The sequence below is a fragment of the Crocodylus porosus genome, unplaced genomic scaffold (assembly GCF_001723895.1).
Source record: "Crocodylus porosus isolate Cpor-Errol unplaced genomic scaffold, CroPor_comp1, whole genome shotgun sequence".
NCBI lineage: Eukaryota > Metazoa > Chordata > Crocodylia > Crocodylidae > Crocodylus > Crocodylus porosus.
In genome coordinates this window covers 131,908,779-131,932,606 of record NW_017728943.1, presented here as the reverse complement: position 1 = coordinate 131,932,606, position 23,828 = coordinate 131,908,779, and the positions used below count along the sequence as shown (strand labels likewise).

Genomic DNA, 23,828 nt, shown 5'->3' with positions numbered 1-23,828 from the left:
CAATACCCTCCCATTGTATTGAGTATTTCTGATTACTCAAGTAGTTGTTAAGGGAGAAGGGCTTGAATACTTCTTTCATCATTAGAAGCTAAACAAAATAACTGTTATTTGTCAAAGGTAAAAGTCTGTAGGAGCAAGGATGTAATTGAACTCAATACATACACTGTTCAATCAGTTCCCCTTCTTACCTTCCACTTCTTTGTACACCATCTCCGTGAGCAAATCTGTTTTCAAGCACTACTAATATAATAGGTTCAACTGGATGCAAATTTGAAAACATTAAAAAAAGGCTGAATGAAAGACAAAAACCCTATTAGTAAGCAAGGTAAGAATTGTATCATGACAAATGCATACCTTCCCATATACCGTAACAACTTTGCATTAGCCAGATAATATTTCAGGTGTTAAAAATTTGTTCCATATGAAGAATTAACTCTTCAAGGCTTACATAGAAAGTAATGCAATCCTTGTAATGGTCACATGAATTCAATTATCATCAGGTCAGCCAACAAATGTGTCAAGATGCCCATCTTAGACAATTTCATAGAAACCCGGGAGCCTGACATCTCAGGCCTGGAATTAAGTCTACTCTGCCCTTGATGTTTTAGTCACAACACAGAGTAAATACAGGGAAAAAAATCTAAATACTAAATAAGTATTCTGTTTACTTCAGGCTCAAACAAAGGAAAAGCTCACTCAAAGGAAAATCCATTGAGTATAACCACTTAATCCCAGAGTTCAAAGACAAGATTACTCATGTATCCAAGCATTCAGTTTAATTCTAAACACCAAATTCTGCTAAGAGATAGACGACTCAAGGGGGACACAGGAATCAATTTAATAAAATTTACTTCTTGAGAAACTTCTTTATGCAGGCAGACTGCAGTTGTCACCACAGACCAAAACCTGCTGTCTGAATTCTCCATTTAACAGCTCATTTACAGATGCACACAAATGGGATCCATACTGCCCAGACGGAGACCTGAGGCTGGATATGAACATTAGAGACATAAAAAATGATTCTTCACGAAGAAATAAGCATTCGGCTCATCACCAGATAAGAAGAAACTTCCACCAGATCCTATCACAGCAGTATCTGAAACCTGCACATTCCAAAACACGTATATAGGAAACATTTATCTAAGGGCATAAACAAATGTCGGCAAATGAAGCAGATCAGCTGTTGCAGGATGTGCAGAGCTGTTCCAAAATATGTAGAGAAGTGCACCTAGTGAATCCCTAAGGGGAAATCTGGGCAGACACTTCCAGGGGCTCAGAGGCCCAATCCTGCATAGGCTGGAAATGCCTACTTTGGGTGGCTGGAGAACGTGAGCAGCTCCACGCCTTAAAGCAAATAGACACATGCTGCAAAATAGCAGCACAAATTCATACCACCTCTGTTGCAGCCACAGACTTTGGGCATCTGTGGTGCAATAAAGGGTATGGATGTCTGTTTGCTTGGCCTTTTCTGCCATAAGAATTTTTATGGGGACACAAAGGTGACATCTGTTTACAAATATAGGAGGGCAAGGAATAGAATATTTTGGACACTAAAACCATAACATAACTACTGCTTGAGATGCTTTAGCACCAGTGTTCTTCCAAGACCTATCCCTCAACACATCGCTGTGTATTATTCAGATGACCTGCTATTCAAAAAGATCAGAAGGATGAAAATCAGAGATAGTGGAACACATACACAGCATTTATTTTGGTTATAGGATCTCCTCCTACCAACACACAAGGAAAGTATCAAACAATTTCATCCTGCTGAATGTCCTTAGATTTTATCTTTTGACCCTTTCTATCACACAAAATTCTTGTTCTGTCTTCAAGAAGCTGAAGGGAATGGATAAAAAAGACCCAAGTTAAAGCGTATAGGGCCACTTACTGACAACTATCGCAGCATATATGTAGTGCTCACCCAAGACTCAGGCTTATTCTCCATATTATTCACCACTGCACTGAAATAATGTTGAGAGACATTGCAGCATGAAGTGCATAGTGCACTTATACATACTACATGCAGGCTGACATCTCCTTTATGTAAAGTATCAGGCTGCATCTTGCTTAGTGCCAGGACAAAACCAATGCTTACATAAAAAGCAGCTCACTGAAGCTGAACCCAGAGAGGGGCAGGGCAGTACTGGTCATAGGAGACATTTAGAATTTGCCCCCTCTGCAACATGCCTTCCTCTAGTTTGATTACTTACTATAAGTCATCCTGCAGTCTCTGATCCGTTGTTCTTCAAAGGGCATTTATAATGGATTCTGAAAAGTCCAACACATTCATGTAATAATTGCTTTTTCTGGTAACAACTTCATAGGAAGGGAGAATGAATGAAGCACATATTCTGTTGTTCCCCCCGCACGCACACACCAATTGAAGTCACAGGGAGAGTTGGTCAGAAATTTTTTGACAAAAAAATTCATAACAAATTCCAATTTGAAATATCTCGGGTTTAATTGGCTTTGCTGAATCAAAGGCAAAGTTCTAATAACACCCTGCCTGGACTCCAGGCAGACCAGGAGTCCAGGCAGGGCACCAGGGCAGACCCATTAGATAAACTGCCCAAAGGCAGGGGTCCCTGGCCCTGGGGTTGTCAGCTGGTAGCACTGCAGGTGTGTCCATGGTTCAGGGCCAGCCAGCCATGGCAAAGCCATGCCAGGCTCTTTCTCTGAACTGAAGAAACTCAAAGTCTTGGGGTATCTGGCTTACCTGGGGTTTGACTGCCAGGGTCCGTGCCTTTCAGCTTGTCTGCATTGTAAAATGTAGAGGACAAGAATATCAGTTTCACTTAGCAGCTGCAAGGAACAGGGGAACTTCTGTTCATTGGAGATTTCAAAAGTTTCCCACAAACCAGAAAACCTGTTTTTCACCCAAGTCTAGCAAACACACAAGCATAATCAGCTCTTTGAATGGAAGATTTTTTCAACCTAACAGTGAAAGCTCATATCCTTGGGTCACCCTCCAACACCATCAGAGCAATGTTAAAGTATCATGGACTAGGTATCTATGCCATCAGCCCCTCCCACCCCAACAGGTAGCTTGTCAAGGATTAGGGATCTGCTCCAGCTAGGGCAATTTAGAGTTACCTTTGGGCTCTCTGAACTTTATAAAAAAAGCATACAAATCCCATCATTAATATGACCAAACTATGTATGGGTATATGCAATGAAAATGTTGCTCTGGAAAGCATATATTTAAAAGACTACAAAGTAAGCAGTCTTAATACTGGGGGGAGGGAGGAGTGAATAAAATGAATCAGTGTGGACCTCACAATGTAAAAGTTTCGATTAGCATTCAAAGTCCAGATGCCGCTCCAAACAAATCTGAGCTACTGCTTCCATGTGCCTCTTGGTCTTCCATCACATGCAGTACCCCTTCAACCCGTAGATCAGCAAAAACTATTCCTCCAGACCACCTTATCATTTTCCCTTCATTTTCTTTGTTGCATGGCATAGGAAGGATAATCTTCTATTCCCCACTGACAACTCTGATCCACGGCAATCACTTTTCTGTGTCTGGGTGACATGTCTCCTTTTTCCACAAAAGACCTGAGAAAATTAGTCAGAATGGCTTCAGCTACTCATGAATACATGGTACAGGTGAAGCCAGTCCTGGAATGATACAGTTACAATCCCATCATGAATTGGATTCAACTCAAACCCTGAAAACATACCCCACAAAAAGCTGCTCTGAAAATTTCATTGGTGTTTGATGACAGGTGGCAGCAAAATTGCCTGCAACTCCAATCCTGTTTTAATTGACTGTGAAAGCCTTTGCCAAATGCACCACTCCCACAGAATCCCTCCGAAAGAAATAAAGGGTAATATGAATATTTTTAGTTTGTTGCGACCACTAGTCTAGTCTTTCTACAAGGAGCCATATTCAGCCTGTATCAATGAGTAGGCTGGCATATATGTTCTGCCAGACAATTACTGTGCAGGAATATAAAAAAATGCCATCCTAGGAACCTTGCAAATGATGAGCCATAGTGAGAAGTTTTCATTTTGGTTTTAATAAAATGATGATACTGCTACATATTTCAAAACAGGTTATGATAAATAATGTTTGCTATTCTTGTGCATTGCATGAAAATCATGAGTTTACAATTTAGCAAAAAAGGAACAGGTGAAAGGTACTGCTGTGGGCATTTTAGCATGAACTTGCCTCAGTGCTAGTTTGATGACAACAGTGAAATATATATGTGAATATATAGCATGAGACATAATCACTTATATACAAATACACTTTAAAGTATTCCCATTAAAGTATAACTACATAATTCACTTGTGTATTTGCCAGAGTAATTCACTGATGACAATCATCATTATTTATTAACTTGTCTGCAATCTGCCTTTTGGGGGAAAGGTTTTTGAAGAGAAGATGGCAAAAGCCTCAAGATTTCCCCGATCCCTAAGTAATCATGTTTTTGGCCTGAGGATCATACTGCGTCCATACCTGTCTTCTTGTCTAATATGGTGGGCTATATTATCTGCTGTTAATTATGAAGAGCACCTTTAGCTTTCCAAAAAATAGATTTTTAAAAAGTGCTATGTCCCGGAGAGATGTGTAGCTAAGGTTAAATCATAATTATTTCATTGGCCATAAAATACTTGCATTGGCAAATTTAATGTTTTATTGTAATGGTTTTGACCTCTGTGAAAAACTCATAGGAGTCCTTTGCTCCTTCCCTGCCTATCCCAGAGAATTTCATGCCACCAAATGGCAAGTTCAGATCTCTGATAAGCCAGCAATTAGTCCACACCAAACCAGACTGCAGTCTTTTAGCCACACGATGAACACACCCTATATTACTTGACCATATAGTGGCTGCCAGGCCATACTTGATATCATTGGCTCTCTTAATCACTTCTTCTTCTGTATCAAACACTACCACACATGTCACAGGACCAAAGATCTCTTCTTGCATACAGCAGGATTCATCCTTCACTTCAGTTATGACTGTAGGCAGCATGAAATAGCCATTCTGATTTCTGGCTGGAAGCTGCAAGGCCTCGATCCCCTCTCCACACAGAATTCTAGCTCCTTCAGCATCTGCCTTCTTCACATACTTCTTTACCTTGTACAGCAAAATGTCAACAGAAAAAAGGACCAAAAATTCTGCAGTTTTATGTTTCCCGTATAGAATAAGTTAAAGATTTTCCAGTGATTCACACTGGCATTTTTTCTGCCCTAACAAAATGTTAGGGTTACCCTAACTTTTGCCACCCCATTCTTGTACAACAAAGACAGGGAATTTGCCACCAACTTTCTTTAAATAGTCTTTAACTTACTAGCTAAAAAATAATTTGTCCTTTCCTCCAAATACTTTAAAAAAATAAGAAGGTTGTCACATGGTGAAAGCACAAGGGACCTGGATCCTTACCTCTTTTGGTATCATGGACTTCCTCTATGACTCTGGGTAATTCATCCCAAATGTAACATGGAAAGTACCTCTCAGGCAAGTACCAGAGGCATTGCATGCTTTCACAGCAGTCAGATGCTACAGTGATAAACACTGTGGAAAAGTCTGCCAGTAAATGCATAAAACTATTTCTGTGGCTGCTGCTGAGATGGCCTATATTTGTACATTGCTAGAACATGGTATTAATCTCATTCTGCCGTTCTGAAAACACTAGGTGCTTTCTCTCACTTTTATTTCACAAATGAATCACTGAGATGTTTTTCCCCTCCTTATGTTTAAATTATCTGGGTGAATTTGGACTCCTACAAGGAGTCAGGGAGGTCTGTTGGTTTTCTGAAGCCCCAAAACAGGTTCAGTAAAAGCAGTGATGGCATGAGGCTCTATACCAATGTGGCTCAGCATGGACCTAGAGGAACTACTTCTAGGACCCTGAGAGACCACCAGTCTTTCCACCTCATTGAGCCCTCTCTTCTAAATATTCAAATTGCTGACATGTTATTAGCTACTGCCAACTGTGTGAGCAGGTTTTCCGAGATGGACACCTGCTCCTCTGGAAACTGAACGATACCATGTTCCATAAATCACCCGACAGTCACCAGCTGGTAGCTACTTGAAGCCGCTCTTCCCTGAAGTGGAATTCCAGAAACCTGTGGGCTAGATGTATGCACCACTACAAATAAGCCAAAATCCTGTATAACTATGCTTTAGTGCTTACACTATAAAAAGGGATGTTATTGTTAAAATTTTATTGAAATGCTGCCTGACTGCAGGACTTGTGGACTGATTTTTGCTTTAAACAGTTTCACAATGATAGAGCAATTTCATTTGTTTAGAACAACTTGCCCACGGGGTTTATTCTGCCTAGAACAATAATGTAACCTCAATTACAAGCAGCAGAATCCTTAAAAAAAAAAAAATCAGATTTTTTAAAATAAAAATCTTCTTAATCATTTGTGGGGAACTGGTAACAAAAGCTGAATGTGGTGTTGGCATAAAAGATGATGTGGTCTTTTTTCCCCAATCATCCTTACTAGATTTCTAAAATGCAATTACAGTTAAAGGAAGCTTGCCTGACAGTTACCTTTTTTAAGTGTTCTTTACTTATCAGGGCCCCCATGTTGGCTGTGGGATCGGAGGAGCTCCCAACCTTCCATTTTTTGGTTTCTTCAACAAACCTCTTCAAAAACTCATGATAAATGCCTCTCTGCACGAAGATCCTGCTGGTGCAAAGGCAGATTTCACCCTATCAAAAACAATGAAAGGAAATACGGCAATGATTTTTTTTTGTTTCACTTTTTATTTCTGATTGGATAGGAATACACCAAGCATCTCACTAGGAAAGGAAAAGGTACAGCACCTCCCTGGTACAGACTAAATTTACACACAAAGGTGAAGGTCCTAAACTGATTACTGGGGAAAAAGGATAAAAGGTAACCAAAGCAGGAAGGCATTGAGAAGCCCTCACAGAGGCAATTGTTGTGTTTTGTCACAGAAAAGTATCCTTCCAGGTTTAAATGATCACCTGCTTGATTTCTTGGGCAAGCCTTTTGTTTGCCAACTTAGCCCCTGAAAATAGATTTTGTGGTCTTTCATGATCTTGTGGAGAAAAAAAGGAGCATAAAGTACTTAGGAAAGAGCACTAGAAGTCTGTCATTCCAATTCCATTTAGATACAGATTCATTTGATTCTAGAATATTCACTTTATTTGCATTTGTATAAATAACTCCTCTCCTAGAAAGAGAGAGAATCTCTCTCCTAGGCATGGGTGTGCAAATTAATGCATGTAACAGCACACTGAGCTCTTTGAGCAAAGGCAATGCCCAGTGGTAACAGTGGTTTCTCTGATGCCAGGATACCGGAAACAGCTCCTTCATATGTCTCTTTATATTCTGTTAATGACATGGGGTTTAAAAAAAGACCTTTACCTATTTAGAATTCAGAAGCAAGACCCTAGGGAGAAGCAGTCATCAGGAAGAATTCAGACACTTCTCAGCACGACTAATTAGGCAAGACAGAGTGCTGTGCTGACACAACTATATTGTTTCTGGCTCTAATTATAGCTTAGATATCTCTACAGGGCAATCTCTGTATTGTGTCACAGATATGTCCAAACATACACACACATTGCTGTATACCTGCTTTACTTGCAACTGTGTATTCTCTCATACCTGATTTGCAAAGCTGGATCTCACAGTGGTAGGGATGCACTGGTCCAGGTCAGCATCCTCAAAGATGATAGCAGGGTTCTTGCCGCCAAGTTCCAGAGAGAGTTTTTTGCAGTGTGGGGCACTCCTCTCCATGATGAGCTGGCCCGTGAGTGTACTCCCAGTGAAGGAGATCAGTGGCACGTCAGGGTGGGAGACAATCGCTTCCCCAGCCTTGGGGCCAGTTCCAAACACAATGTTTACCACCCCTGGAGGGATTCCTCATAGGAACAAATGCACAGAACACTCATGGCCTTTCCTTTCCTTCCCTTTGGGTTAATTTTACATTCTTCCTGGAAGTCAGGAAGCAGCTAATAGCTCTACATGCACAATGCCTTGCCCTTGACGTAAGAGTAGCAATATTTGGGGGTTTTAAGGGTTTTGCATTATTAAATGTGAAGCTGGGAGAACTGCATGTAAAGTTACCTGGCGCTTCCACTTAAGGCCCAATTTTCAGTTGTTTACAACTTGTCCTTACTTTAATCAATCAATCAAGCCAAAATTTTCCATGTGAGCTTCTGTCTGGATGACTTTCTTTTTTTTCGGAAAGTTTCAGCAAAACTAGTTCAACCATTTCCAAAGAAAGATTAGAGGAAAATGTGTTGTTTAAGCCAATCAACCTGGGTGTCAAAACTGTTCCTTTTGTTGTTTCCATGCATAGCTGTCCAAGACCAGAGAAGTTCTAAGTTTCTTAAAAATAGGAGACTGTCCCTGTTCAGTGGACCTGCAAACTATTTATCTTCACCAGGGAAAACAAGGTGTATTGTTTTAAGTCAATTTAGCTTAAAAATCTTAGTGAAGATGAGGCAAGTTATAAGCTTTCACAAGTTTGCAGAGCAAGCAAGAGATTATGAGCGAGCCTCCGGTTTACCTTAAGTCATGTGAAAACTACAAACTCCAGTAGGATTTTACTTTATTTAACTCAAGTTAGCTAACAAGCTAACTAAGGTTAGCTTGCGTCTTCATGATGACAAGAGTTGCAGTTTGGGCACTGAATTAATCAGAGATCCCAACTGTGCTGAATGAACTTCATCACTGTGATGGGGCTGGCATCGCTGAACCCAACACTGTGATGGGGTTGGCAAAGATGACAGCAGTACTTTTGCTGCAATAGCTACTACCAGATGCTAAAAGCCCATAGGGCCAGAGACAAAAAGTGAGAGCACAGAGACCCTTTCCTTTGTTCTCAGTGCTCCCCCTGCTGGCAGTCAACCAGCAGAGAAATAGAAACACCACAATCCAGAAGTAGGGGAAAAGCGGACCAAATGGGTGGTGTTATCAAAGCAGCAGACTGAGATGGGATTTGGGAGTTTTGGTAGAGGAAGGAGGGAGGAGCTGAAGAAGAATTCAGTTTTTTCAGAGCTGCCTTCACCTTGACCTTCTGCCTTTCCTTCCTGTACTCCCCTCATGTATTTGCTACCCAACTCCCAATTTCTGCAGCAAAGGCAACAGACAGCACAGGTCCTCATGCTAAAGGCTCTCCCACTGCTTCCCTCCACTCCCCAGTACCTGCTTTATCCAAGAGTTTGCACATCATCCAAGCAGTGACAGATGTCATTTCACTTGGCTTGGCAATGACAGTGTTTCCATATGCAATGGCTGGGGCGATTTTCCATGTCAGCAAGTAAAGTGGCAAATTCCAAGGACTAATTAAACCAGCTAGAGAGATGAAAAAAAGGACAAAAATCAGAGCAGGAGAGGAGATCTGAGTTGGCAACCCTGCTCAAATGGAAGCTAGAGCTTCTGTATGGAAATGTTACCACATTTACACCTATACCATACTCTTAGTTGTACAGTGAACCTTGAATAATGACCATTTGTAAGAGACAGCACCTGCTCAAACACCAGTATAAATGATCCCAGAGGTTCCAGTGCAAACGTAGATGACTAACTGGACTAGACAACTGATCTTTGCTATAGATTTGGATAAGGAAGAGTGGAAGGGGGCAGTTTTTTATTGTGCTCCATTCCATTCACCTTCCCCTGGGAAGTTCCCTACAGGATTTCATCTATTTACTAGAATTACCCAACTTCTTTGCTTTTACAAACAAAACATATTCCCATAATCAATTCATTATTAAAGAGATACGTACAATGGTAGGATTCGGTATCTAAAATCCAATTATAAATTAACTGAAAAATGTGAAGGAGCTGTCCCCCATCTGATAGGGGTGTACAAAATGGGCCATATTCGATTCAGATTTGACCTGACTCAGGGACAGTAATTCGATTTGTTGATTTGGATCACTGTCCTGATTCAACGTGGCTGAATCCAAATCTGAAGATTCGATGCTGATTCAGAGAATCAGTGATTTGGACATAGACACAGCTTTAAATGTTTTTTCTACTTACCCCAAGGTACCAGGAGTAAGTTTGTAAATGCTGTGATGCTGGGGTGGATAGAGCATCCCACAGGAGTGCAGGGCCCGCCCCCCCGCATGCTCAGCAGTGAACCTGGAAGTGGACCAGAAGTACTTTCGGTAATCGGTCACAGCGGGACCCTGGGTACTCTCCCAGACCAGGGGGCACCAGTCACCAAGCCGGGGGAGCATGGGAGGGCCCCCCTGTGCACTCCCCAGCAATCCCAGAAGTGGACTGGATTTGCTTGGGGTTCACTTCCAGGTCTGCTGCCGAGCGTGCTGGGGACACCCCTCGGGCTCCCATGGGATGCTCCATCCGCCCCACCATCTCAGCCTTCATGGGCTGCCTGTCACCTTGAGGTATGTAGAAAAAACATTTAAAGCTGTGTTTATGTCCAAATCATCGAATCTTTCCAAATTGATTCGGAGAGGTTAAAGAGTCTCCTGATGATTTGATTTGGATTCGGATATTCAGCCACCAAATCAGACCAAATCAAATCAGGGACCGAAGCTTTTCACAGCCCTGCTATCCGACTCTGTGCATCCATTGCTATTTCTGGATTTTATCTGATCAAATGTTAGCACTGAATATACAATGCACAATACATCTATGATGAATTTAGCCTACTTCACAGCACATCTGTAAGCAGACTGATTTCTTCAAATTTCCATGCTGTTAAAACTAATTAATTTACTATCTTCGTGAATATTTGCTCTCTAGGCATACATCACAATACCTGAAATCCCAGCTGTGATTGGTCATTAAAAGAATGTAATTTCCTACTGCTTGATTGGATGCGTGTGAAAGAAGCTCCACACAACACCACCATATGTGCGAATGCAAAAGCTACTTTCTGTGATCAGTTTTGTCAGTAATATTCAGATTCTCGGTTTCCCATGAGGGGAAAAATACTACAAGGGTCTCCACATTACCCAAAACAAATGTAGTTTAAAAAAGCAAATATTAGGAGGAAACAAATCATGATTCTTAGAGCCTTAAAAAAAGTATGCTGTAGACAGACTAATTCCTCTGAAGTGACAGTGACATCTTGTGGCTCATTTAGGTAACTCCTTAACTAAATCATTTTTGTATATATTTCCTCCCCTCCCAGTGCGTGCATGCATGCATGCATGTACTTACATGCATACACACACACACACGGAAACACTCAGAACTGATCAATACTGCCCTACCTCTGCTTCCACTGAAATCAATAAGACTTGTATCCATTGGCAACAGACAGGTCAATATTGAACACAATAGAAAATCCCATCCTTCCAAAAAGTACGTACCATATGCACACAATTCTTATTTACAGATACATAGATGCATGCACAGAGAATACGTAGCATATTTGGAGGATGAAATCTACCAGGAAAAAAGAATATTTGGGGATAAATACTCTAAGTGCTGTAATAATTTGCCAATTTGTTTATTTTTTTTTATGTGAAATTGCTCAAGTCCACCCTGAAGGCCAAACTTTACCTCACAAAGGCTGCCTGAAGTTAAAAGGTTAAGCGGCAGAAATAGGAATTTAGCCTTTTACCCTTTAACTTTAGATTACTTCCCTGGGCAGACAGGCTGTCAAGATTTTCAGCGCTTCTCCCTCTAGAACACCCTACCAATTCCTCCAGGGACTCTCATGGTGTAATGCATACACCCCATCTGATCCATCTGTGTGCACTCTGAAGTATGGTGAAGAATAGATGAGGCAAAGAACCGGAAGTTATACACTGCCCGAGGGATGTCCACTGTTCTAGCAAATGTAATGGTTTTTCCTAAAACAGACAAGCAACATGCATTTTGCAATCTCATTAGCATAAACTTGGCACAAGAGAAAAACAAAAGGGTTATAAATGCCCCGAGCATGAGAAGTATTCCAGGCTTACCAGACAACTCTGAGGTGCTACAAAATGAAAATGGAGCTGCAGATACAGCTCTTATCACAAATGAAAGCCCTTTTTTGATAAAAGGTGGATCATTTGAAAGTCGCTCACCACAAATAGTAAAAATGATGTTTATTATAAAATGCACAATGCCTGGCATCTACTATAAGTCCAATAAAAAGTTGTATTACTTCTATGAGACTTGCAATGCTATACTCTTCTTGGTGTCTTCTCAATGAAGACCTTGAGAGTGTTTTGTGGATAATGAATACACTTGGCCCCAAAGCCTCTGTGCTGCCGGTGTTATAATCTGCGATCTACAGGAAGGGAAGCAGAAGCATGGAGGCTGACTTCTTCAAAACTGACTGCTAATTTTGAAAGTAGTCATGTCCATGTCTGTGGTTGTAACCCCACATTAGACTTTAAAACAAACGGAAAAAAACAAGCACCCTCAGTGCTTTCACTCATGTTGCCCCTCAGTCCTGGGAGATTTGTTCTCTAAATATATATGAGGATACCTCATTATCATCTTCAAAACCCTCCTTAAAACCTGCTTTTACAGCAATGCCAAGAAAACACTTGACAACACCTACCCCGCCAACTTATTGTATTTACCCAAATCCAAGATGATTTTGAATTTAAGATGACCCCCCAAGTATTAGATTCTAGATATGAAAAATTATAAATGTTATATAATTTCCATATCTGGGATCTAGTTCTTGGAGGGTCCTTTTAAATCACACCCTCCCCACACCACCATTACAGAAAACAATGACAGGGGGACAAGTGGCAGGAAAAGCAGCGGCTGGGGGGCAGACAGCAAAGGCAGCCAGCATTGGAATCAAAATGGGACTTTGCATTTGTTTCTCAGTCTTAACCAGACCCCCATTTCCCTATTCCAAACCCTATCGCAGGGCAGATAACCCACTTAGCAAAACTCCGTTTTTTACCCTGATCCTTTGATTCTGCTTGTGCAAATGCCTCGAGCTCCTGCTCAATCAAATCTGCTAACTTGTTCATTATCTGAGATCTTTCCCAAGGGCTTTTAGATGACCAGGATGGAAAGGCATCTCTGGCAGCACTGACTGCAGCTTCCACCTGGAAAAGCAAAGCAGATGTGGCAAATTTCAGACTGCTTCAGAAAGAAAAAGAGACAAATAGCTATTGATACTGGAGATCTAGATCTTTAGGTCCCTGCAAAAGGCTGTTCCTGCATTATGTTCTCCAGCATTATAACCGTTTATAGATTCTACTACTGTTCTCAAGAAACAGTCCCACAGCCTAACAGATGTTGTTCTGAGGGTGTAGCTTCTTTATGTTCTCTTCCACTTACGGATATTTCTTCTGGTTGTACTCCCTTTTTACTACTCCTTGGTGTTTACAGCCTAATCTCTTTTTCCTCCTGCGCCAGTCATTTAATCATACTAAATAGATTTAGTTTCTTAATATCTTTCCTACGTTTCAATCTTTCCATCTGGTTCATGACTGTGGTCCCCATTCTCTAAACTCCTTCCAATTCAAGGCCATCTTTCTAGGAAAATAGGAATTGCCTATACCACATCAGATCAGGGGCCCATCTAGTTCAAAATCCTGTCTCAAAGTGGCCAGGGCTAAGCTTAACAAAGAATGACAGGTAACTTGATTAGTGTGGAAGTACTGCGGTGGGGAGAACTATAGGCTGTTTAAAATGATGTGCACCTCAAGCAAAATTTTATATCATCAAAGAATGCATATCATCAAAGAATGCAATTAGGTTTGTCTGACAATAATCATTTTCCATAAAACCACAGTAAGTGGCATTTATGATATTCCTACTCTTTTTTGATTCAATTGAATCAACTTGACCAAAATTTAGGATAGAAGCCATTCTGGCCAGCCTACGGTAATTCCCAACTGCCCTTTCTGAATATTGGCGCATTAGCACTCTTTTGAAATTTCCCTGTATTTCATGATTGAACATTAATAAAAGGCTAGATAGCTCCTTTGCAAACTCGTTTAGAAAATTAAAAATTGTTTACTGCTAGGAAACATATAACCTCCTCCATGCTTACTAATGCACTGGAAGGCAATTGATTCTCATGTGATACAAACAACTCATCTTGATTCTTCCCAAAAACACAACAGACATTTTAAATACCTTTTGTCCTTTCTGCAGCATCATTATTAACACTGTTAACATTTAACTTTTTTAATCCATCTATACCATGTTTAAGATTTCTTCAATTCTGCAAATAATAAAAGAATAAAAGGGGGAAAAAACACTTTTTGCCTTTTATCCTTATCAGTATAAATTTGTCCCCAGTGTCGTTAGCTTCCATTATCAATATTGTACACTTTCTAACTTGTGATTAATTTCTCTGTCTTTTTTCAGTTGCCAGTTTTTATATTTTGTTTTTGTTTTCATTTCTAACTTTGTAGACATTTCATATCTATAACTTCAGCACGGGACCACTTTTTCCCCAAACTTGTTCTTTCTTGACTGTTTATTGGCCACCAAATAAACTCACCCCCCAAAAGTAACAATTTCCATTCATATTTTTCTGTCTAAATATTTCCACCCAGTGCACTGTCCCCCTAACACTTCTCAGCTTCTATATATTAACCTCTTTTTAAAATGAAGGAAATACATTATTAGTTGTGACTGGGAGTTTTTTGTATGAATTGAATATAATTAAGCAGGTCATGTTTGTGGGTTCCTAAGTGTCCACCAATCTCCAGTCTGGTGCTATAATCACATTATCTATCAAAATGAGGCCAGTTAACACATAATGGGTGCAAAACCTTGTGTGATAGAAAAATCTTCATTTCTAATGATCCTTTATGACTGGGCACATCAGACTTGCAGTATTTATTTCCCAAATAAGTTTCGCATAAAAGTGTACTGTTTTCAATCCATCCATTGCAGACAGAAGATGAATTTACAATTTAAATAAAAGGCCATTTCACCTCTTTGCCCTTAAAGTCACACAATAGGTAACTAGCCCCAAAAGGAATATAACCCTGTTCTCTGACCTTGTCATTTATTAGGCCATAGTGCTTCTTCCTCCTTCGCCCATTTTAATTGCTTGCTCTTCTATGCTGCAACCATTAGGTGACATTGTACTACTGCTTCTCCCCCTGTTTTTGCTGCCACTTCCACACCAGGCTCTGCAATTCAGCCCAGAGCTGATGCCCCATTTAGAACGAATTACCCTCTGGAACAGGAGCAGCAGATTCCCCTTTGTAAAACGCCAGTGATTTTTGGAAGGATGGAATCTGAGGGCTATCGTAGGATTCTCACTGGCTAGGAAAGGACAGAAAATAACAGGATGGAGAGGCACCAGACTCTCCAGGAATGGGAATAGAGATAGGGACAGAGTGGGGGAAAGTAGAGGGAAGGAAAGCAGACACAAGAAAGAGGGAAAACAGATGCTTCAGTTAAGCAAGGAAAGAAAATTATAAATGTGTTCATTTAAAACAACTTCTCACTGCCTTCTTCAGCCAAACAAGAAATAAATTAAAAAACACAGAGAAAGTTGAACTCTAAAACAAGTAAATAAGGTTTGATACCAAAATGTTACCAAAACTATCCATAATAAACTGAGCTTGAGACTGTATTGAAAAACAGATGGAGACAAAAGCCTTTAGAACAAAATGGTTTTGTTTGCCTTGGTTTTCCATCTCAGGTATGGATGATGAGAAACAACCTGCTTTGGAGTTTTGAGGTACATTGCTGGCTTTTTGAACGTTTGTACATAGGCTTCTGTATACGTCTGGGGAGAGAGTCTTCCCTCCTGACCTCCAGCTCTATGCAATATCCTACAATTTGTTTTGCTTGCTAGCTACAGCTCTGAGCACACAACTTCACTAACTTCACACATCCCTAAGCTGTATGCAACAGCTGACTGAGAAAATTGGATGAGATGTAACACTGTCTTCCAATATGGATTACCCTCACACTTAACATGAGTGGAATTTAACTGCTCAATAGTCTACTTTTTTTTTTTTAGGTCCTTTTACCTATGTCTCACGTCTCCCTATTTTTATGAATCTACTTATGTAAATAAGCAGAAAGGGGATTAGTGTATAAAACCTTTCAAGCACAGCTACTTTTGGACTGCTTTGAGCAAATTAAACATATTCTACCAAACCCAACCAGGTTACACTTTAACTCTTGGTTATCAATACCTAGTAAATATTTACCCAAATGACAGTACAAGGTTTCTGCTGAAAAAACAAATGAAAAAAATCAATAGCAGCAAAATAAAGAAAGGTTTATTTTGACACAGTATTCGGCCTTTTCATAACAGACGGGTTGCATTAAAAATGAAACAGCTGAACATTAGCTAACATCTTCAAAGCCTTTTGTGTATACCTTTTTTCCTGATCAACTGTCTCTTCGATGACTCTGATGCACTCCCCATCATACACACCTCTTTGCTTCTTAGCTATCCATATGAAGGGGTTGTTGCCATTACACAATTGATCATGTACAGTGGCAAGAAATATGCACCCAAAGATTAGTCTTAGGGCTGAACTGTGTTGCATTTATGGTTTTGATTGGATAAGGTCACTACACTGTACACAAATGCACATTTATGAAGCTACATCAATATTTTTTTTTTTGCCTGCAATGTCATTGTTCCATATGGCAAACATCCAGCTGCAGAGATCAGACCTTGGGAGAACTGAAAGATTTTGATCAGGGAAGAACCCAGGTACGCAAAGTTTGTTTGTTTGTTTTTTTAATTGCAGGGAGAGGGCAAAAACTAACATTAGATACTGAGAACATTTATACTTGGATACAGTTGTTCAAGGGCTGTTCTCAGGAGAGAGATTAACAGATGTTTTTTCTTGGCTCCACTATAATTCATGCATCTAAAAACTATGGTGTGAACATTTCTTGCAACTCCCATTCTACAGGACTGGGCTAGGACTGAAATAACTGAGGTTATACTGATTTACACACACTGAAGATCGAGCCCACAGCTTCAAACAGCAAAGTGTAAAGAGGAAGAGCTGCTGGAGCAATAATGTTACTAAGGTCAAGTAACCGAAGAGCTTATTTATTTGGCATTTTCCTGGTCTCACCTTCTACCGCACACACAATTGCATTGATGTCATTTGTAATTACATTTTGTTCCACATCATCTTCTGGTAAAACTGGAATAAGTACTCACCTCCTCTCTGCCACTGTCTGGCACTCTGCAATACACTTCTCCTGTGGACGGATCATAGGAATCTAAGTAAGAGGAGCAGGGAACAAATTTACCAGCTATGAAGTTCTCGAGAACTAAGAGAGACCTTGGGACAGCCATTTGTGAGCAGCCTGCTTCGACTGTGAGATTTCTCAGGTGTAACTTTATACTGCTCCACTCTTAGGTATTTACACTGCAAGCTTGAACTCCTCCCCCTTCCAGTCTGTGATCAAAACTACCTCACATGCCAGAAGAATGCGCAGGAAAGGTGTCTTTCCTATGGCTCATCAAGAATAATCTATGAAGTGATTTAATAAAGGCAGTGGAATTGATCAAGTTCTTGAAGGCAGTATTTTTAAAAAGCAAATTAAAACAAGATGAATAAAAAAAGGGAACGCAAATAAGCAAACATTCCTACATTGCTGTACTTAAAACACATTCCTCAATAATGATCATCTCTTCTTTCAATGAGCAAAACTATACCAATGAAGTTATATAAAATATATAAAAAAACTCCAACCAGAATTAAAAGTCAATATACAGTAGTTATCTTCTCAATTGCTTGAGACTTGGTGTTGAAACTTATTCATATTCAGACATGCAACAGTTCCTCTGAACCTACTGCGCACTGATTCTAAAACATTATGGGCCAGTGATATGGGAAGGGACCATAGAAAGTTCACTTTTTGGAGCAAGGGACCTCAAGACATTGCAGAAGTCCTGCTGGAGGAATGTCCCAAAACACTGGTCCATTGCTGGGAGCATAAACTACACTTCTCAGCAAACACCACACTTCAACACAGCAATAACTCAGGCTGTGGGTGACTACTTTACTTGCATAATGTGGATACATATGATTGCTTTACAGAATATCTTATTTATGCATTTGTACTTTATTGTTAAAAAAAAAAAGAAAAACCTTATTCATATGGGATTTCTTTGGGGAACCAAGAGAAAAGTTTTTCCACTCATTCAGTGCAGAGGATTTTAGGATTCCCGTTGGGATCAGGGTAGAGCAGAAGACCATAATCATTTACCATACAGAAATTGGAGATCTTCAAGATGCATTGCCTATACACCCTTCCTGGTTGGTGCAGAGGGGCAATGATCTTCCAAGGTCCCTTCCAGCCCACATTCTATGAATCCCATGAGGTACATGTGTGTGTCATGCAGTTTCGCTTAGAGATTTTGGTTAACAAGTTTTGTACAACACACATGCACCTAATTCCTTCTTGTGCTCTGCGCCAAGTGCATGTGTCAGCAGGATTAAGAAAGAACACATAATTAGCCCCACTGAAGTCAATGGAATAATTCACACAAAATGGAGAACTACGCATTTGACTACAAATAAAGTCACTCCCAACTAGATTGAGCATGGAAGGCGGTACACATAGAAAACTACAGGAATACTATTTGCCCAACCTCTTGAACAGAAGTATCAATCCAGTCTTCAGTGCTCTACATCTCTCAAAATGCATCTTTACTGCAGGGATAATGCAGATGATCGGCACTCAGGTAGGTGTGAGGTGCCATGCAATACTTGAGCTATCATATACCCTTGATGCTGCCCTCATCAGTATGATGTTAAGAGTTTTAGGATTATTGGCTGTGGTTCTTTCCACTTTTTCATACCCAAGTTTTTCCCAGTGAGTTGTGAAGGAATTTATTTGCCCTTTGACACATGTGACAACTTGCAGAAAGGCCCTGCAGAATTATCAGTATCCTGTTTCCCCACTAGAAAGTGAAGGATTACCAGGCTTAATGAGAGCAACACTTGGGCTCTAGTGCAACTGGACAGCTAGCCTGGGGTGAAAACAAAACACAGGTTGTGGGTGTGAACAGCAGGCAGGTAAGGGACAGCATCCAAGTCAGCATCTGAGTTAATTATGCAGCGAAGGCATTGCCTCATGTGTCAGTCTTTAGGTTTACTTCTGTCATTACACGGACACCAATTGGTCCTGCAAAATTCTGACCGATTTAACAGACTTCAGACATGGTTTAGATGAAATCATATGGTTCAATGGAAGCAAAACATGATGCTCAGACCAGGCTACTTTATTATTTTTACACTTAAAAAAAGAAAATCAAATTAACCATTGATGACACAGCTTCCACTACATATCAAATGAAGATTTCTTTTTAAATAAAATTTGGGATGGGGCAAATAACCCTGTGAATGACACAAAACACCATTCTCTGAAACTGCAGTAAATCATTTTTTCCCTGAATAAGCATTCATCTCAAACCTTAAAAATATATTAGGCCAATTAAGTTACTTTGCTTGATTACTGTGCAGCAAGTAAGCAAATCAAAGAAAATATGTAAACTCTCTATGGCTGGAAGTAGCAAGTATGTTTCATGATGATTCACCATCTTATCTTCTTATGCATCTTCCCAAGCAAGTTTCCATAAAGCTCTGTGAAAAAAAAATGTCACAAGGGGAAATACAGAAGCTTTTGCCATGAGAAAGTGCAACATTTGCATTTCCCTGTCTGTTGCCATCTTGTTTTGCTGTGGGGAGAAATTGATAAAAAGTTCCCTTGAAGTTTAATGTGATTTTAATTTTTTTTTTTTTCAAATTAATTGCACTTTGTTCCTTCAACTGAACTTGACTCTTAGCAGGCTGCGTTTTGGTTGGGTTGTGGAAATCCTGGCACCAATGTCATTCTTTAATCTAAAAATAAAAAAGGCACAATGGTTTTATTTATTCCATAACAAACAAATGAAAAATAGCATAAAGAAAGCTATACAGATCAGCAAGAATTACTAGACTTTCTTTTTAAACATTTTTCTACTAACAATACCTTTTAGTTTCTCTCTGAAACACTTTGAAACAATACTCTGTATATTAGAAGCTTGTTTCCAAATAATAACTTACAAGCCATACGCTTAATTAGACCTTGATTCTGTATTTCCAGATATATACTTTATTTTACATTCATTGATCAAAATGGAAAACTTAGTGAGATTAAGCAGGCACATAAACGATTACAGGATCAAAGGCTTCATTCTGAGTTGTTTAACAAGGTTGAAATGGTTAAGAGCAACATATTAAGGCACCAGTGTAACAATGTGCAGAGCCATTCAGTTACAGGAACTTGTGTTAAAAGCACTTGGGTAAGGGTTAGGAATATATCACCACGTTCCTTATATAAATATTATTGTATTTGATGAAAAATTTGAAGAAGTCATAATAAGCCATTTTTTTCAGTTAGAGACAGACGAATAGACAGACAAAATTCTAAATTTCTAGCCAACGTAATTTTCCCCCTAAACCAGTTTGACCCATTTTCTTCAAACTAGAAGTATATTCTTTTTTTCAGGCTAACAGTGCATCGGAGCATGTAGGGTGCCTGTAGATGTTGGGTGCCTAACTAAGGGTGCCTGTAGACATTGTTATGTCTGCAGGGCTTCGGGGCTGCTCTGATTTACAGTGCATTGGAGCAGACCCAATTAACTGAGCCTGCTGGAGCACTGTAATTATTGCACTCCAGGCAGCCTCCGTGTCTTGTGTATTAGGATATCCAAGCTTCAAAATGGCAGCAGAGGCACTTCAACCTCTGGGAAAAAATCAGACTGAACATCAGAGGCACTTCAACCAAAGCTCATCGAACTAAAGCCAACTGCTGTTTTGAAGTGCAGGGTTGCTAATACACCAGACACTGCAGCACTTTAATTAGAGTGGCTTGCTGCCCTAATTAAAGCGCTTCCCTCCCTGCCCCAAGCACATGTAAAAGTGCTATACATTTCCAAGTCACAGTCTCTGGGCTTTGTCAGAAAAGCCAATTCACTCAGAAAGCTAACTCTACTGCCTCACAAGAAGTAACATCATAGAAAATCTGCTACAGAAGCACCATACCTCCGTGACAACTCCTGCAGCAATAGTGGATCCACTGTAGCGTAACATAAACCTTCCTAGCTCCTTGAAATCTTTGTACAACTCGAGAGCAACAGGCCGTTGTGTCTGTAGTTCTATTAAAGCATTCTGTCCTTTTGTCAGAAATCTGTAAGTAAAATCATACGATTGTATTTTATATACATTGAACTCCTTGAGTCTCTCATTTCATAATTATGAACACAGCACACTTCAATGATAGTTCTTACTCCTTGATACTCCTCTAATTATATTCCCAAAGTTTACTACACCTCTTTTGGGCAAACATCGAACTACAAACTCATGTTCAGCTAACTAATGAGCAGACTCAAGATATTCTTTTTATTACAGAGCTACTTCTTCCTAACTAAGCAATCCAGAAACAGGACATCCTTGGTTCTCTGAATCCTTGATTAGTCAAACAACAACAGTTTTACTTGCTTGTAACTGCTGGTATTGTATAAGAAACAGTTCTCCTTTTAAGCTTTATTTAATGTACTGCATTTACCTGAAGCTCAGGTGACTTTGACTTAAGACACCCCCCACAATAATTAGATTCTATACATGGAAAAATTATACATTTGTTATACTTTTTCATGTATGGAATACAATTATTGGAGGGTCATCCCCTCCACTGCTGCAGTGGGGCAAGTGGGGAAGCCTGCAGTAGGCAGACGGGTGACAGGGAAGTCAAATGGCTTAACCCCTATCTCTTGCTGCTTGACATTTGTCCTCCTCAACCACTTGCCTCCCCTTGCTACCTGCCCCATCTTCCCTCTACGATGTCTGCTCAACCTGACAGCTGCCCCACCTACCACTTGCCTTCTCTCCTGTCTACTCATAAACTTGTAACTGTTGTTCTCTTAAGCTCTACAATCTTTAATATATTTTCTCTTAAGTTTGATGCGGTTTTACAGTATGAAGCATGAAGTATCATGTATAATTATTTACAAGATGTTGCATTTTCACTTATTTAAGTGGCTTTTCAGCAGGCTCTTTCTAAAGAGGTTTGGATAACCAAGGACATGTGGTAGTTCTATACTAGGACCAGAACCAACCAAGACACCAGAATAATTTACACTGGTTTTGTATACCAATGTAAATTACACTGGGGTCCAAGAGGGAGGGGGCAGGCAACGGGGGGGACAAGAGGCAGGAGTCCAAGGGGCAGGTTTGGGTTTGTATACAAATGCAAATTACCATATCTACCTGACTGTAAAATGACCCCCACACAATAATTAGATTCCATGCATGGAAAATTATAAATTTGTTGCAATTTTCCATGCATAGAATCTAATTATAGAATTTCATCTTAAATTTGTCCCTCCCCACTGCTGTGGCAGCAAAACCAGCAGTGGGGGGGCAGGGGGCCAGACACCCATCCCTTGTGCCCCTGGCCCTTTTGCCCCATGTCTGCCCCCACCCGCCACCTGCCCCATGATCCCTGCTCAGCTTCAGCTCTGTTTTCTGTTCCTGCTGTATCTCCTGCTTTGTTGCCTGTCCCCTTCCCAGTCGGCTGCAAGTGCCACTTAGGGCATGTGTGCCACAGGTTGGCCACTGCTGATCTAAACTTTAAAGTGCTGATTTAGATTTTCTTCCCGGTAACTGGTAAAGTGTTAAATAGCCTGTGGCCAAGAAGTAATCCTTTTGGGAATCACTAGTTATATATTCATTCAGTGACGTTCTTCCCATTTATAATTGTATCCCAAGATCTATGATTTAACCAGTTTAAAACTGATCTTAATCAAAATGTTGTCTGGTACCGAGCCAAATACTATACAGAAGTTAAAGTACACCATGTTACCTTCACTAACCCAACTTACAATCTTATCCAATTCCCGCCATCCTTCCCTCCATTAAGATAGTTTTGCAAAATAGGTTCCCCTTAAACACCTGTGAACTGGTACTGTCACACTACTTTCTTTCATACTACGTGTTTAATTCAATCTATTATTTTTTAAATATTGCCATATTAACCTCTCTTTCCCTCTTCTAGAACTCTGACAATCAACACTAATGATCCAAAGAGTCCTTGGGCCAATTCTTTTAAAACTATTTAAAAGTAGGTCTGTCTTGCATTTAAAAAAGTTACAAGAACAATGCACTTTTAACATCTTCAGTAAAAACTGCTGCAACAGGAAATATTTCATTACCTGCATATGACATGAAAATGTAATTTGTGCTTTCCATCTAGTAGTAGACCAACAGGATTATTAGGATTCTATTTCTTTATAATATGGGATAATAAAGAGTATTTTTTTAAACTCTAGTAGTCATGGATTCCTTCTTTTGTCTTTTTGCTTTCCTTATCAGTTTTCTACTATTCCTAGTCTCTGTTTTATATCCATAACTATCAACATACCCTTTCATCCATCTGTTATATTTTTTAAATTTGTGTAGCTGCTTTCACTTCCCATTTCAGCCAAGTGTTTATCCTGGGTAGGGCGTTTTATTGATTTGGTCTATTTAGATGTTTAGAAAATACTTAACTGCTCCAAATCATCATTCACATTTGCTGTCTACATCCTTTCTTCCAACTGAATTGGCTCATAATTGTTTTCAGCTTTCCAAAATTATCCTTTTAAAAGCAGACATCTCGAGTTTTTGTAGTCTCATCTAAATTAAGATCTCTCCTGTGATTCCCTTTACATACCTTAAATAAACTTTAGAGCTTTTCAGGTTCCAAAAGAAATGTGCATGCATGGGGATGGAGAGAGGGTTATGCATGTAACTTTTATGTCCAGTTTTCAGAGCATCCCCAAGCTTTCACCTATTACTGAATGCCATACAAATAAACATTTTTTTTTTTTTTTTTACAAATGTGCAAGATTGTTTAATAAAAGTAAAACAACATTTCTTTTTATAGAGATGACTATCAAAGTGCCTTAGGGTTC

The 23,828-nt window shown here is 39.8% G+C and overlaps 2 protein-coding genes and 1 long non-coding RNA gene across 6 annotated transcripts in view; 1 reads left to right on the top strand and 2 right to left on the bottom strand.

Moving 5' to 3' along the window:
* On the bottom strand, window positions 1-18,313 carry ALDH8A1 (aldehyde dehydrogenase 8 family member A1). 2 transcript variants are annotated; one of them, XM_019550238.1, is made up of 7 exons: window positions 17,043-18,313; window positions 12,834-12,981; window positions 11,620-11,775; window positions 9,146-9,295; window positions 7,601-7,857; window positions 6,514-6,675; window positions 1-5,087 (listed from the first exon to the last, which is right to left on the bottom strand). In XM_019550238.1, the coding sequence occupies exons 1-7, from the start codon at window positions 17,178-17,180 to the stop codon at window positions 4,635-4,637; spliced, it is 1,464 nt and encodes a 487-aa protein (XP_019405783.1). In that variant the 5' UTR covers window positions 17,181-18,313; the 3' UTR covers window positions 1-4,634. The 2 variants fall into 2 exon arrangements, with proteins under 2 accessions (XP_019405783.1, XP_019405784.1); XM_019550239.1 differs by lacking the exon at window positions 17,043-18,313 and adding an exon at window positions 14,896-14,967.
* The window catches only part of LOC109320207, a 15,239-nt gene continuing 6,628 nt past the window's right edge, over window positions 15,218-23,828 (top strand). For both annotated transcript variants that reach the window (XR_002103752.1, XR_002103753.1), the window contains exon 1: window positions 15,218-16,580. This is a non-coding gene — a long non-coding RNA (uncharacterized LOC109320207). The remainder of the gene's footprint in view (window positions 16,581-23,828) is intronic.
* The window catches only part of HBS1L (HBS1 like translational GTPase), a 107,184-nt gene continuing 102,450 nt past the window's right edge, over window positions 19,095-23,828 (bottom strand). For both annotated transcript variants that reach the window (XM_019550236.1, XM_019550235.1), the window contains exons 17-18: window positions 20,920-21,064; window positions 19,095-19,734 (exon numbers count right to left, since the gene is read on the bottom strand). In XM_019550236.1, the coding sequence (XP_019405781.1) occupies window positions 19,723-19,734; window positions 20,920-21,064 (157 nt within the window). In that variant the 3' untranslated portion in view covers window positions 19,095-19,722. The remainder of the gene's footprint in view (window positions 19,735-20,919; window positions 21,065-23,828) is intronic.